General features: G+C 45.8%; 1 protein-coding gene across 5 annotated transcripts in view; it reads right to left on the minus strand.

Moving 5' to 3' along the window:
- AGPAT4 (1-acylglycerol-3-phosphate O-acyltransferase 4) overlaps positions 1-15,554 on the minus strand; it is a 128,316-nt gene that overhangs the window by 80,928 nt on the left and 31,834 nt on the right. For 3 of the 5 annotated variants that reach the window (XM_072830014.1, XM_072830004.1, XM_072829995.1), the window contains exon 2: positions 9,140-9,404. The exons of the other annotated variants lie outside the window; for them this stretch is intronic. In XM_072830014.1, coding sequence (XP_072686115.1) covers positions 9,140-9,317 — 178 coding nt within the window. In that variant the 5' untranslated portion in view covers positions 9,318-9,404. The remainder of the gene's footprint in view (positions 1-9,139; positions 9,405-15,554) is intronic. 5 annotated transcript variants of the gene reach the window in all.

Here is a 15,554-nt window from a genome sequence, read left to right on the forward strand (position 1 = left end):
TGGATGGTGTACTTAAAGTGATAAAAATAAACGCCAGTTGGAAATACAAGACACACAGGATGAAAGAAAAGTGCAAGCCCCTATTACCTCCAGACTTTGGAAGATCTGCACCCCGGTCATGGCTGGGCCCGAGCGGGGCCACCACCTCCAGGTGCGCTTGTCACTGTCCTCCTCGTCCCATGTGAACGGCCCACTTCACTCATCAGAGGTCCCTGACTTTAAGGGGTAAGGAAGAGGGATTCCTGAGATTGGTCCATGAATGGGAGCAAGGCAGTCCACCTGCATCACCTCTGTTTCCTGTGCTACCAGTAAGAACAAGCCCCAGTGAGTGAGTAGAAGCCAGGCGAGGAGGAGGAGGGCAAAAAAACACAAAATTCACACATACTGGCACCCCAGTTTCCTTCCATCATGACTGTGAAGCGTAAAATAAAGCCCAATTGGAGAGAGACTTAGAAAAGGAAAGTGTACGGATTTTCCTGGGCTGCTCTAACAAAGTATCCCAGACTGGGGTGCTTAAAACCAGAAATACTGTCTCCCAGTTCTGGAGGCCAGAAGCCAGAGATCACCGTGGAGGCAGGTTGGCCTAAGGCTGTCAGACAGGATCTGCTCCGGATCTTTCCAACCTCAGGTCCTCTTCCCATATCTTCACATCGTTTTGCTCTGTATGCATCTGTCGCTGTGTCCCATTGTCCCCTTTACAAGGACACAGTCTTAGTGGATTAGCGCCCACCCTACGGACCGCATCTTCAAAGACCCTGTTTCTAAGTAAAGCCACATTCATAGGCACTGGGCTTTAGGACTTCACAGCTTTTGGGAAGGCGGACCCAGCTCAACCCATAACCGGAGTACATGGCTCTGGGGTCATGCTTCCCTCTTGATTCCTTTCTACTGAGTCACTTTATTTGCAGTGGGGTTCATTATGCTGTATGTGGGTCCCAGGAAGGCAGACACCCCAGTCTCCGGGACTCCTGCCACACCCACCCTTTATTGCAAAGGGCTGACTTAATATTTACTCCCACTACTCCCTCCCATTGGTGATTCTCTATTTAGTTCTTTTGGGTGTTTGGGTTTTTCTTGTTTTTGTTCCTTTCACTTTATATGCTCATTGTATGAAATATAAGATATTCAGAAAATATAAAAGCGATTATAAAAATCATCTCAAATTAGGGAATCCCTGGGTGGCTCAGCAGTTTAGCCCCAGCCTTCGGCCCAGGGCGTGATACTGGAGCCCCAGGATCGAGTCCCACATCGGACTCCCTGCATGGAGGCTGTTTCTCCCTCTCCCTCTGCCTATGTCTCTTCTCTCTCTCTCTCTCTCTTTCTCTCTCTGTGTCTCTCATGAATAAATAAATAAAATAAAATAAAAAATCATCTCAAATTATAATTCCTAAAAATGGCACTCTGATAAATCTACTCCCAGTCTATTTATAAGGTTGGTATTATATTGTACAGTTTGGCATCATGCTATTTTTACTTAATATTATACCTAGGGTGTAACATGGTTCAGAGAAATAATGACCCAGCTGGGTATCTTTCTATAAAAAATTATGTGTGAACAGATTTTTCAAAAAGAACAAATTAACAATTTCTCAAGGCACATTTTGAACAATGCCGCTCGGAGCAAGACAAAAATAAATCCTGACGTAAACTGCTGTTCACAGTGCTTGGAATCCCCAAGGACGAATCCTTGGGAGTTCATCTGGGGTGCCAGGGGCTTCGAGCCTGCTCTGGTCGTCACTGCACACCTGTCCTCCTGTCCTCCCGGCCTGGTGAGACTGCTGCGGCCTCATCCAGTCAGGCTCCAGTCTGGGGACACAGGACGGTCTTGATGACATTTGGTAGGTCCCCTCTCCTTCTGATGCCTGACGACCTGAATAAACCAGTTTCCCCTAGGTGATGTTAAAATATGCTTTTTTCTCAGGCTAGACTAGACCACCTTTCGTCTTCCTGCCAATACACTGCAAATCCGCCTCCTCCCAGAACACATGGCCTGTGACAGTGTTTTAGTAGGACAGGGACCCTTTCAGGGGATGGACTGTCCTTTCCTCTGTGTTCCCCATATACCTCTATCCTAGCTTTTATCTCGTGCTCCACAATGGTTTGTGTTCCATGTCTTCTTCCCCCCTGAGACTGGATTCCTCTGAGGGCAGCTGCTGAACCCCCTTCATTCCTGGCGGTGTGTCAGGCCCCCAGAATGAAGTCAAATGCTTATTTGTGGAAGAACACTGGCTGAGCATGACAGGCACCCTGCTGGGTCACCTGGGGCTGAGACAGTGAATTAACATGTCCAGGGTTGATCCTAGCAGATGCTTGCTTGACATTAGCCATGGGTGTTGAAATAAAAACTTTTATCACGTACTGTGTTTATTTGTTTCAAAATATGGTAGCGAAAACTCACTTGGGGACCTCAGCTCTCCTAATTACTAACTGTATGACCTTAGACAAATCACCTGATCTCTCTGAGCCTCAGTTAATTTGAGCCCCAATGTGGGGAATTGCCTGTTCAGAGTGATTATGGGCTTAAACAACATAATGGATATAAAATATTTAGCATGATGCCTAATATGTAGTAAACACCACAGACTGCAGTGATTGCGATGATTAGAAATGGGAATAAGGGGGCACCTGGGTGGCTCAGCGGTTGAGCATCTGCCTTCGGCTCAGGTCATGATCCTAGGGTCCTGGGATCGAGTCCCACATCGGGCTCCCTATAGGGAGCCTGCTCCTCCCTCTGCCTATGTCTCTGCCTCTCTCTGTGTGTCTCTCTTGAATAAATAAAATCTTAAAAAAAAAAAAAGAAGAAAAAGAAATGAAAATAACTTCCTATTAGGATTGTATTTCTCTCTTCCTTTCTCCATAGCCTTGGGGAATGTCACTTACTGTGGTCACCAGTCAGACAGTTGGCCTCAGCTCAGGAGACAGGTTCCTCAACCCCAAGGCCATGCCTGGTAGCCCTGCACTTAGTCCTCCTGGATTTCATCACAGCTCCTCCACCATCTGTGTTACCCGGGGCACATAGCTGAACCTCTCTGCCCTGCATATGGTAGGTGCAATATACTTGTTGAATACATTGCCAGGGGGGAAAAAAACTCCTTAGCATAGGACCTCTGTTGTTTGATCCTTCTCTCATGGATCCAGTCTGGATTCTGTTGTCATCGCCTGGGTTGACAAGGAGGTATGCTCCTTAGAAATAGAAATGAGGAGAGAGAAGTCTTTTGCCCATTCCTGAAAGCACTCACTAAACATCACTGTGGACATTGTGAAATCTCCCAGGTCAGGCCATCCAGAGGGTGACTCCAGGTGAACCCAGCAGCATTTCTTGTTAAAGCTGGGGGGATGGGGGCGACACACTTCAGGGGAAGCAAAAGGTGCCAGCAGGAGACAGTCAGGAGAGGAAGGGGTCCCAGTAGTGAAATTTGGGTGCCCCTGCTCTGTTCGGGGAGCTAGGCTTTGCCTTTGGGTTAGAATTATAACCCACAGGCAAAACTAGCCTTAGAGCAGTGCTGAGGTACTTGTCGTGAGTCTTCACAATCCTTCACCCTATTCATCAAAGCCACCATCTGATCACAAAGCTGTGACAAAGGAGAGAGCACCAACTTTAGGCTTCTCTGCTTATGTCAACTATAGCCAGTTACCTGTACCCTCCAGGGAGGCACTTGCCACCAGGCACCTGTTAGGGATGCAGTGAAAGACCTCTGATGACAACACCCAGATTTCGGGTCATGGCTCCCAGCAGAGGTATTGGCAGGTCCTCCCAGGACCCACATTTCAGCAGGAGCCAAGACAGCAGGAGAAGGGTCAGGACTAGGGGCTTTGGGATTACCTTACAAAGACCCTTCATGATGTCCTGGAGGAGAAACTTGTGGCAAGTGAAGGAGTCAAACCTATTTACAACTGAAGGGAGTGAAAAATCAGTTGGACTGAGATGAGAAAAGCAGCCCTGCCATTAATCAGGCTGGGAAGAGAGATGGATCAAGCCTGCTGCCAAGGTAACAGGACATTTTTTTCTCCCCAAGGTCATGTTGGAAAAGGTTACAGCGACCCCTTTTTTGATGGATCGTGGTCTTACACGTGCTGGCTGGGTGAAGAATCTGCTCTCTCAGGGGGATGGAGCTGCCTCCCTGTCAACATGGTCTTCAATTTCACCTTGTCCCTGGAATTCAATGCCTTGGGATGCACAGTTCCTTAGGCATCTCGGAGCTTCTATCCCACCTGCATGCATGTCCCTTCATTGAGGCTGTTCTGACAAGACACGGAGCCCTGATCCTTCCAGAGAGGAACACACACTGATTTCTGCCAAGCTCACCATACAGCTGAGCCCAGCTTCTCAGCTCACAACTCTAAAGTGACTTATATGTCCTGGAGTCCATTGCAAATGTGCATTATTATTATAGCAGGAAAACTAACATCTCTTTCAAGGTAGGACACATGTGTGGTGTTGTAGGTGGGGATCAAGAGTTTGCTTCTCTCTTCATGCTCAACTACTGCCTGCTACTAATAAAGTGGCTGATAACCAAGACCCCTGGAGCAGCAGGGGTGGTAAGGCAGGAGGAAACATCTCCCCATGTGTAAAAACAAAAAAAATCTAAAGCTGTTATTAGAAGAATCTTGGAATCTTGGACAATTCCCCTCTCCCATCTCCTTTATTCAAACTACTCCTTGATTTGAAGTTACCTATCCAAGTAGTTAACTGCCATAATGGGAAGAAAGAAGAGGTAGGTGGTAAGCAGGAAGCCAGGGTGTCTTCTTTTGCCGTTTGGGAGTCCAAATGCTGCCTGCCCCTGGCCCCCATGTGGCCTGGCCCCTGGAGCTGTGCATCGGACCGACATTGAGTATCACATGCCATGAGTATCATAGTCCGGTGGAATTAGATGGGGAGGCCCAACCAGACAGAACTAGTTAGCAGCAGCAGGGGATTTGGCAGCAAGGCACCAGGGCCGGAGGGGGGGCAAGGGGCAGGGAGGGGGAGGGGTGTCTCCATTTTGTTTCCTGCTACCAGCAGTCCTTGCCTTGTTAGATCATTCAGATCACCTGTAATCCTCCCCGACACCCCACCCCCTTCTAAAAAACTCTATCACTAATAGGTTCTTTTCATCTTTCTGGTTTTTTTGGGGTTTTTTAACCTGCAGTGTCAGAGGGGAAGAAAAACAAGCCAGCTAGCCTTGGCCACCTTTCCCTAGATATTAAAAGGCACATCCTGTGGGAAGGAAAGGTAATTTCAATTCCACTCCTTGGCCGCTTCCTGTTACTTTCTTCCTGCTCCACCCCTTGCAGAGCTGGCTCCACCCTCTCTGACCTTACTCATCCGTCCTCCTGTCTTGGCCTTTCCTGCCTACAAATCCAGGCAAAAGTAGAGTAAAACAATCATCCCAAACCCAGCCACCCAGATTAAATACACTTTCCAATTGCTATTCCTGATGTGGGTCCTGGCCCCCAGAATGAAGCTCTCTGTGCCGTGCATCTTGGGGGCAACAGTGTGTTCTTGGTTGCATTTTGTCTCTACCTGTCATTCACCTGTAGCCTTTTGCACGTGGGCTTCACCACACCAGGGCTGCTGGCTCCTTTGGATCTACCTGATACAACACCGAGCTCTTAACAAACGTTTAAAGAGAAGGGGATGATGACAGAGCTCTATTAGTAAAAAAGTGAACAGGAGAGAGGGGGATCTGAATCTCCAGGAAATAACTTATTCTCCCTTTTTTCTTGAAGTATCAGCACCAAGTGATGGTTCTGGCTGATTTTCTAAACTTTACAGTGATTCATATGCCAGAAGACACAATTAAACCCCACACACAGTTTTCATCTCAACTGGGAGAGAAGAGGAGGAGGGTGAAGGCCACAGAAGGAGCCTGACCATCTCCTCCTCCAAGGTGCGGAGGAGCCCATGACCTGTCGCCTGTGACCATCAATGGCCAACAGTCTGTCTGTTTCAGGTCCTCTGCTGTTGCTGTGAGGCGCTCAGGGATGGGGAGGGGGTAAGAAAATCTACCAATTGTAGAGAGCAAGTGAAAGGAGAAAGAAGAGAGGGTGCCTGGGTGGCTCAGTCGGTGAAGCATCTGCCTTGGGCTCAGGTCATGATCTCAAGGTCTTGGGATTGAGTCCGGTACTGGGGTCCCTGCTCAGCGAGGAGTCTGCTTCTCCCTCTACCTCTCCCCCTTACTCATGCTCTCTCTCTCTGTCTCTCTCTTTCTCTCTGTCTCTCTCTCACCCTCTCTCTCAAATAAATAAATTAGAAAGAGAAGGAGAACAGTTTTGCTCTGCAGCACATGCTAGGGTACCAGGGATGGAGAACCTGGGAAAGGGAGGAGCCCCAAATTTGTACCGGACTCACCACAATGAGGTGCCCACAAGCAGGGCCCAGGCTGCATCATGCTCCCCTGCCCCTGCTACCACAGGCTCTTTTCCTAGGAGCCAGGACTGCTCCTTCCCTTCTCTATGCACATGTATAAAACAGCTCTGTTTCTGCTCAGATGACAGCCCGTGGAAGCTCCCCTCTGGGACTGTAGGCCCAGAACAGTGTGCATGTACCTGACCGAGCTGCACACGGATGGATGCACTGCCTTTCCCTGAGCCCTCCCGTCCTTCTGTGTGCCCCGAGCGGGCAAATGCCAGTGGTCGTGGATGGTTAGTTCCTGAATTTCATTTGGAATTATTCTAGAATAACTTAATCGGTGTGTGACGGGTAAAAATCCATTTTGCTTTCCGAATTTGTTACCCATCTTAATTTCCCCCAGAAACAAGTAGGCTAAAGCACCCTCAGAAGAATTTGACATTTTCCTGCCATAACCTCGGTACGTCTTCATTTACCTACGACAAGCAAAATATGGTACTGTTAGGAACGCACATCTCAAATTCTACCTCTTACTTCTTGACTCCAAATGAGAAACCCAATTCTGAACCAGCTGCTTGAAACTCAGTTAAGGGTTATGACAGGGCAAACAGACATGATTTCAAATTGCAAACTGACAGGCTTTGGAATCTCATAGGTTTATGCGAATCATATAAATATGGGTTCCAATGAAAAGTGCAATCAGCATTGCTTTGTTTAATTTAGATTTTGTTTAAGTAGATACCTATTACTAGAGTACAAAAAGACATGTAAAATCATAAGGTAAATCTCTGACAATCAAGACCTTCCCTTGATTATGCAAATTCTTCTCTCTTCAAACAGCTCCAATTCAGGCTCAGGCCATCTCCTACTAGCTCTGCCCTGCTCTGACAAGTCATCCCTTTTCTAGATGCCTAAGTACCACAGACCAGTGTGAGATTAAAATGTATGACAAGGAATCTTGCATTACCTACTATTGCATTGAATGGTACTGCATCCAATATGCTATAGACACATGAATGACAGATTTTTTTTTCAGTTATAAATTGGCTTTATGATCTTAGGAATATTTTCAAGATATATTTGGGTAAAACACACTAATATAAGACAGAGTGGAGGGGTGCCTGGTGGCTCAGATGGTTGGATGTCTGCCTTCAGCTCAGGTCATGATCTCAGGGTCCTGGGATCAAGCCCCATGTTAGGCTCTCTGCTCAGGGAGGTGTCCATTTCCCCCCCTCCCTCTGCCTCTCCCACTGCTTGTGCTCTCTCTGTCTCTCTCTCTCTCTCTCTCTCAAATTAATAAATACAAAATCTTAAAAAAAAAAGACATAGTTGGTGTAGCACTGACACCATATTAGAAATAGTATCGGACATATATGCAAGTCTTGAGCTGGGGAAAGAAATCATGAATAAAGATGTTTTTATCATTTTTTTTTCTCTCAAGTTAGTATTTTAGGGTTTAAAAAATAACTGATTAGATCAGTAGTAATCCATTTGGATAATTGTATGCAGCTTTATTGTTGTGATTCAAATTCAAATTTGATTGCTTCATTTAAAGGGTTTCAGAGAGATACCAATAATTTTGGACTCGGCATAATCTAACAGAGCTGAGATTTTTAAATTGCTTGATTTGGAAGAGCTCGTACTTTTAAATATATTCACACCCATATATATAATTGGTAATGATATACTGCATTCTCTACTGTTGAGAATAGGTACAGATTAAAGGTCAATCCACAATAAGACTCATCTCGAGGCATTCCCAATATTTTGATTTATCCCTTTTCATTTCAGTTTTGAAATTCAGGCCAGTGGAAATAGTCACGTTTAAAATAGTCTAGTATAATCAAACACACACACACAAACACACAAATCCGTGTATGTAAAACTGGAAAAATCTAAATAAACAAGACTGGTGGATTGTGTCAGCGTTGGTTTTCTTGTTGTGATATTACACTATACTAATACAAGAGGCTCCCTGCCACTGGGGAAAACTGGCTGAAGAGTATATGGGGGCTCTCTGCATTACTTCTTACAATCCCTACGTACATCTATAATATCTGAAAATAAAAAGCTAAAGAAAAGATGCAAGAAAGAGAGCAGCATATCATACTGTCATTTCATTTTAAAACATATGAGTATGTATTATGCATCTAGACATGTACACAGAGACTCACCTGCATTCATGTCCACACATAAGAGCCAAACATACAGATATATTCCCTCGCAGAAGCATCATACAGATACACACATATATATGCTATTTCCATAAGGGTAACTAAGAAATCATTAATGCTGATGGCTCCAGAGGAAGAAAACTGCAGAAACAGAGCCAGAATGCCCGTTTACTTTCCACGAGATACCCTACCATGCCTGTTGAAACGAATTGTGTGCTACTGACATTACCCATCCAAAAAATATTTTTTTTTTAAGAGTGTGGACAAAACAGCCATTTCAAACCTAAAACAAACCATGAAAGACTTCTAACTCTGGGAAACAAACAAAGGATTGCAGAAGGGGGTGGGTGGGTGGGGGATGGAGTAACTGGGTGATGGGCACTGAGGAGGGCACTTGATGGGATGAGCACTGGATGTTATACTGTATGTTGGCAAATTAACTTTAAACTTAAAAAATGTAAAAAAAAATTTTTTTAATCTGCTATAAACGAAAAAAAAAAAACAAATTAAGAGAAAAGAACAAAAAGCAGCTAAGGACACAGTGCAAGCCCAGGGAGCCCCTTGAAGTCCTATTTCTCCCCCCCGCCCCGCACCAGTGAGGATGCAAATAGAGAGAATACGCAAAAACTCTTACGGCTGGAGACACAGTAAGATAGTCGGCAGTTGATCTTTCTGAAGAGCTGCTTGTTAATTGGCCAGAGAAGGAGAGTGAAGAGCTGAATGGTGTTTATTATTAGCCCCGAGGCGATAAACACGTAACAGAAGACGAGATGGCACAGGAATTGGGACTTCAGCAACCCGACGAGGTCCATGGTGTGTGGTTGCTTTTATTCAAACAAATAAATACTCGCAGGAGAATACTTCCAGAGGAGAAAACAGTCCGGCACCCAGGAAAGTGTCTAAAAACACAAACCAATGTTACGTGTTACCAAAGATCATATGTGCTTTTAGAATCAGGGAAAAAAAAAACACAACTCTTAAAAATATACTCTTAAGATTAAACACATTGTGCATGAGCTGATTTATTTTTATTCAGCATTTGCATAGTGCTGACTTATGGCACAGGTTCAACCCTTTAAAATTAATAGTTTCTTTCATGGTCCTAACTCCCTCCAAGGTAGGACTAGTATCACAGAGGAGGAGCCCAAGGTCCTGAGAGGTCAAGCAACTAGGCCGGGATTCCACAGCTTCTACAGCTCTGAGGTGGCTGAGCTGGCTCGAGTCCTCGTGCTCAGCCACTGTGCCAGCTCCCCTCTCTGGGGCTCACAGCAGAAGCTGTTTCTGGGCCTTCCCTCCTGCTCCCATCTCTGCCTGAACACTCAACCTCCCCACTCCACATCTCATCCTCTAGATCCTGCTCCGATGACCTCTCTTCTGGCAAGCCTGGCCTGCGTGAGATCAAGGACATCCCTGGCTTGGGCTCTACTTCCCAAAGCACCTGTACTCAGTGCCATGTAGTACCCTCTGCTGGTATTCGTTCAATCATTTGCCTTCCTCGACTACCCTGTCACTTCTTCCAAGTACACGACTACCTTGAAAATCATCATTTTCTCCCCGGCAATTGCACAGAGTTGGAGCTTGATTTAAAATATATATATTTATGGAACAATTCAATGAAAGTGGACAAGGGATGAGCTTTGGGATATAAGTAAATACGAATAAGCAACTATGAAGGCAAAAGAACCACCACCATCACACCCCTGGTGATGTGTGCACGCACACATGCACACACACACTCTCTAAAGTCAGAAAGAAACTCAAAACATCCATAGCAACCAGACTCAAAGGCTGGTAGTCAGTCTTCAACCCCAAAATGGCATAATGATATGACTTAATGGTGGGGCAAATAAAGCCATGGAAGAAAAGTGTAAAGGCAGGAGGCTCAAATACTGTGATGGGAAAAATAAATTCAACTGGGGCAGCCATGCACAGCAGACTGGTGCTCCTGGAGGCAGACTTTCACTGCAAGCTTCCTCTACCGGTGATAGCTGAGAAACCCAAGACTTCATTACAATCTTTATTCAGAACAGCAACGAATCTGTATAGTCATTTCATATCTATTATACCATTTTAGGCCTCTCATGAGTCTAATGAGATGATTATTATTATTATCCCATTTTTCAGAATAAGAAACTGAGATGACTCACAGGCTGGGTGATTTGCTTACGGTCGTCACAGCTGATAACTAATCATAGCACTCAGTCTTATCCTAAGTTCTCTCTCACGCACCTGCTTGGGTTGCTTTGGTCCTGGGGTGTGAGCTGGGGGTGCCCTGTTGGGCTTGTGCAGAGCAGCCCAGAGATGACCCCAAACGCAAAAAACAGTGCAGCCTTCGGTGAAGTTCAGAATCACAAGCTATGCTCAGAGCAGAGAATGCCACCTAGATTGATTTTGAGGATAGTCTTGGGCAGGAGAACAGACATGAGGTGTGTTTTCCAGAATGTTTACAGTTGTTTAGACAATCTGGAAGGTACCCCATACTTCCACATGGTTTCCATAAATTTCTGATGGGAGGAAACGAAAAGTAACCCTGAGCCTGCTTTCTCTGGAGTTAGCTGAGACACCCCACTCTCCCAGAAGCCCTGCTGTCTGGCACAAAGCCAGGACTCTGCAAAGACAGGTGCACCACATTCTGACCTTTCTCAGGCAGCATTTCCCACAGATGTCTCCATCTCCTTAGGACACACCCTGTTCCAATATAGTCTCTCTCTAATTAAGCTGGCACCCCACTCTCCATGCACTTGACTTCTGGGAGCCACATAAAGAGGAGTGATGTACATTGGTTTACAGTTTGGCAGCAGTTATTGGATGATGTTGAATATTCATGCGTTTTCTTCACTGTCCCTAGATTAGCCACTAAAAGCTTCCGTACAATCTGGCCAGAAGAAGGATGATTCTTCACTAGGATTCTGGGATCTAGTATTTGTGGAGTATTTGGCAAATCCTTTGCTATGCTGACTTAACACTAAGAAAAGGAAGTCAACTGACATTGGAAATGCAGAGGATGAAATGCTGCCTTCCTCACTTCCCAGTCAGTGGTAAGGCATTTCAAAAAAAATGTAGGATTCTTTTTCCTTGTAAAAGCCAAGGGACCACCATGTCCCTGAGTAAAACCCTCACTAGTACTGCATGGAGCAGGGGTCTAATGCAATACTGGTGGTGCATAAGGGGATCTCAGGCAGGCGGGCTTTGGGTGGTTTGGTTCTGCCTACATGTCCTCAAATTCCCTTCCTAGACTGGTGCGGTGGCTGAATGTGGGTTCGGCTGTCTGGGTGTGAAGTCCTGCTGCAACTCTTCGTGTCATGTATCTTCAGATAAATAACTCTTTGGAATCTCAGTTTCTTTATCTATAAAGAGGGATCAAAATTCCCAGAAGACTACTGCTTTTCTTTCTTTCTTTCTTTCTTTCTTTCTTTCTTTCTTTCTTTCTTTCTTTCACTTAAACTGAATTCTCGAATGTCTGGGCAAGAGCAAAATACAAGACTAGCCAAGGAATTGCCTGAAGATCAAGGTTAGCATTGCCATGATTCTGTTAAGCAATTTTACTGACCTAGTCTTAGGACTGATTAGTAAAAGAGAGACCCGAGGCTAAATTTTTTACAGAGGTGTCTAGTGGGTGAATATGTATCATGTGTCTTAAGTTTATTCCAGATGAAAGTCTGGGGGACCACCCTACCCATAATGAATAAAGAAGAGCTTTTTCTTGAATGTGGCAATCAGCAAATTTAGTGCCATACTGAGAAGACATGGTATAAAGATCTTTCTAGTGATGAAAGCAGGGAAAGTGAAAATATATTAAAATACTTTGCCTGTTTTCCTTTCAGATTTGTGACTACCTAGAATGTTAGGGAGGGAACCTTTCCAGCAAACTCACTCTAGTAGTTTATGTGAAGCAAGGAAATGGCAAAGAATTTTCTTTCTCAGGTGATGAGAGCAAATTTATGCAGTTTGTAAATCAACAAGTAATCGTGAAGCTGTTGCCCTGTCATATTTCTGTAACAAAAAAAAATTTTAAGATTTTATTTATTTATGAGAGACACAGAGAGAGAGAGAGGCAGAGATATAAGCAGAGGGAGAAGCAGGCTCCATGCAGGGAGCCCAATGTGGGACTCGATCCCGGGACTCCAGGATCATGCCCTCGATCCCGGGACTCCAGGATCATGCCCTGAGCAGAACGAAGGCACACGCTCAACTGCTGAGCCACCCAGGCGTCCCACAAAAAATATTTCTTTATCATCAAGAGCAACAGTGAAGGACCTAGGTGTCTGAAAACCAAAAACTTCTATTGCCCATTGTCTGCTCCAGTCACTTACACAATGAGGAGTAGTGGCCTGTGCCTCGGGAGTTCCCTAGTGGCCGTTAACCCCCCTGCCTTCCCTTCCCAGCACCACTCACTCACAGGCCCAGAAAGCTGACTCCAGGCACGTGAGGAGCAGAATTCAAGCCAAATCTGGCTGGGCATTCCCTCAGCATGTTTACACAGTGAAATCCAGCTGCAAGTGACCAATACAGGTCATGTTTGAGGAGAGGACAGAGGGAAGAAGTGACATGACTGGGGCTGAAACACGAGCTGGCTGAGGATGAGAACAGACACAGGGGTCTTGGCAGATACCGAAGCCCAGACCAATCACAATCCACTGAACGAGAGTGACATATAAGGAAGAATTGCATGTATGAAGATGTTGTAAAGAGAAAGCATAGAGCACAGGAAAAATGCCAGAAAACCCAATCTGTACACATCATTTGAATTTTTCAGAAGGTCGAGTCTGACCCATGAGCTCAATATACATCACCTGAAAATTACTGAACCAGCATTTTAAATATAGACGAAAAGCTCCTGTCACCAGGAATTGTAATAGGTTCAAGGAGAATAGGTTACTCCAAATTACCTTTATTTCCCAGCTACTAATGTTGAGTAGATTTTGAATTTAGCTCATCATTTGACAAAGTCTCTGGCAGTCCTTGAGGACACATTATCGCCCGTGAGTCTGTTAAATTGGTTCACAGCTATTTGAAAAGCTGTCATTAATATTGGAAGGGGCTTCTTATTCAATGGGAAGAGTCTCCTTATGTACCACCAGAACCTAAAAGGTTGTCCATACAAGGATGGGAGAGACCTAGGGGTTACACACATAGAAGATGCCGAATGACCATGAACCAGCTGGATAACAGGGCCATTAAACCAGCTCGTACAGGCCTTTGAAGAATATTAGAACACACTGAGTGAAAAATGCTAGCAAAGAAGCAGGATTCCGATGTGTAAAATAATAATGTGCATATTTATATCACTCACATCTCCATCTATTTCTAGATCATCTAGCCATCTATTAATAGTGGCTAATTTTTGGTGGATGAAATATGGTGGTTTCTTTTTTCTCCCCTGTTCTATTATTCTTTTTCTATAATGAGAATGAGATCGCCCCCTTCCCGGGAAGAGGAGGGGATGCACGGTTCCCGGTGGGCCGTGCGGTTGGGTGCGGTCCCACGATGGAGGTGAGAAACCCCCAGGTGGCTGCTGGAGAACACGGATGCTGCTCGCAGGCTTGATGAGAAGGGACCGGAGGGCTGGCACCCCCTGTCAGGTGAGCACAAAGGGGATAATCCAGCCCCTGAGCAAGGGCCTAGAGAAATTCTGCAACGTGGAGGCCCCAGAGGCCGCCTTGCAGGCAAGCACCAGGGCTTTGGAGGGGTGATACAGCACCAGAGTTAGAGACCAGGAAAGCCTAAGGGGACCTCTCGAGTCAGGCAGCTCTGGCTCCACGCTCAGCCACTTGACAGCTACGGAAGTCACTTCCTTGTCCGTGAAACCGGAGCAGCGCCTTCAACATGAGGTTGCTGTGCGGATCAAGTATGAAAAAGCATTTGAAACACTCAGCAGAATACCCGGAGCGCGGGGAGCACCCAGATCATGGGAGCACCCAGATAATGGGAGCACGTTTGTATCCTTGCAGGAAAATCAAGAGGCAAAGGGAAGCAGCTCAGCTCTCTGACTTTGGCATTTCTGGGGAAGCAGTGAGCCAGAAACCCACTCGGTTTGCCTTCTCGCCCCCCATCTAGAGCCTGACATTTCCTTTCATTTACCTTCAAGCCTGTTAAGACATTGCCTCCCCCATTTGTTTTCGTTCTAACCTCCCCTTTTCCACGAGTGACTCAGAAAGGGGAAACGATGCGGCCACAGAAGCTCACGTATTTTTTGCCTTCTAACCTATGGAATAATCGTTCCCAGCATGAGGATGAAGGGGTGGACCCCCGAGGAAGAGAGGGTGCCAGGCAGCAGAGGGCCACCCCCACGCCGCGTCTCTAGCCTGGGAGCCAGTGGACCCCAGGAGCAGCCGTGCACACAGCAGCCCGGCCCGGCTCCCGGGAGTCCTGAAGCGGGCTCTGTGTGGTCAAGCAGATGGCACCATATGCTGCCCAGCCTCCGCCAGTGGAAACATAAGCAAATAAAGAAAGCTCGGAATGTCCCCACGAGAGAATTCAAACGGCCTCCTCCTCTAAATAGACCCGGAGAGCTTCCACGTACAGCATTCAATTAGGCTAACAAACAGGAGAACCTTCGTTAATTAAGACTTACATATTCGGCCTTAGTCAATATTCTGGAACTATTAAACAAGCAGGAACTCCAGACACCCTCAGGAAGAGAGAAATGGGATTAGCTCCTTTGCTAGATTCTTTCTTTCTTTCTTTCTTTCTTTCTTTCTTTCTTTCTTTCTTTCTTCCTTCCTTCCTTCCTTCCTTCCTTCCTTCCTTCCTTCCTTCCTTCCTTCCTTTCTTTCTTTCTTTCTTTCTTTCTTTCTTTCTTTCTTTCTTTCTTTCTTTCAGATTTATAATTTATTTATTCATGAGAGACACAGAGAGAGAGGCAGAGGGAGAAGCAGGCTCCCTGGGGGAGGGGGGAACGCAATGTGGGATTTGATCCCAGGACCCCAGGATCACGACCTGAGCTGAAGGCAGACGCTCAACCACTGAGCCACCCAGGTACCCCACTAGCTTGTTTCTAAAGGCTTGGCTTGTTTGTTACGTTTACCTTTACAGCACTGAACCAGGTC

The sequence above is a fragment of the Canis lupus genome, chromosome 1 (assembly GCF_048164855.1).
Source record: "Canis lupus baileyi chromosome 1, mCanLup2.hap1, whole genome shotgun sequence".
Classification (NCBI taxonomy): Eukaryota; Metazoa; Chordata; class Mammalia; order Carnivora; family Canidae; genus Canis; species Canis lupus.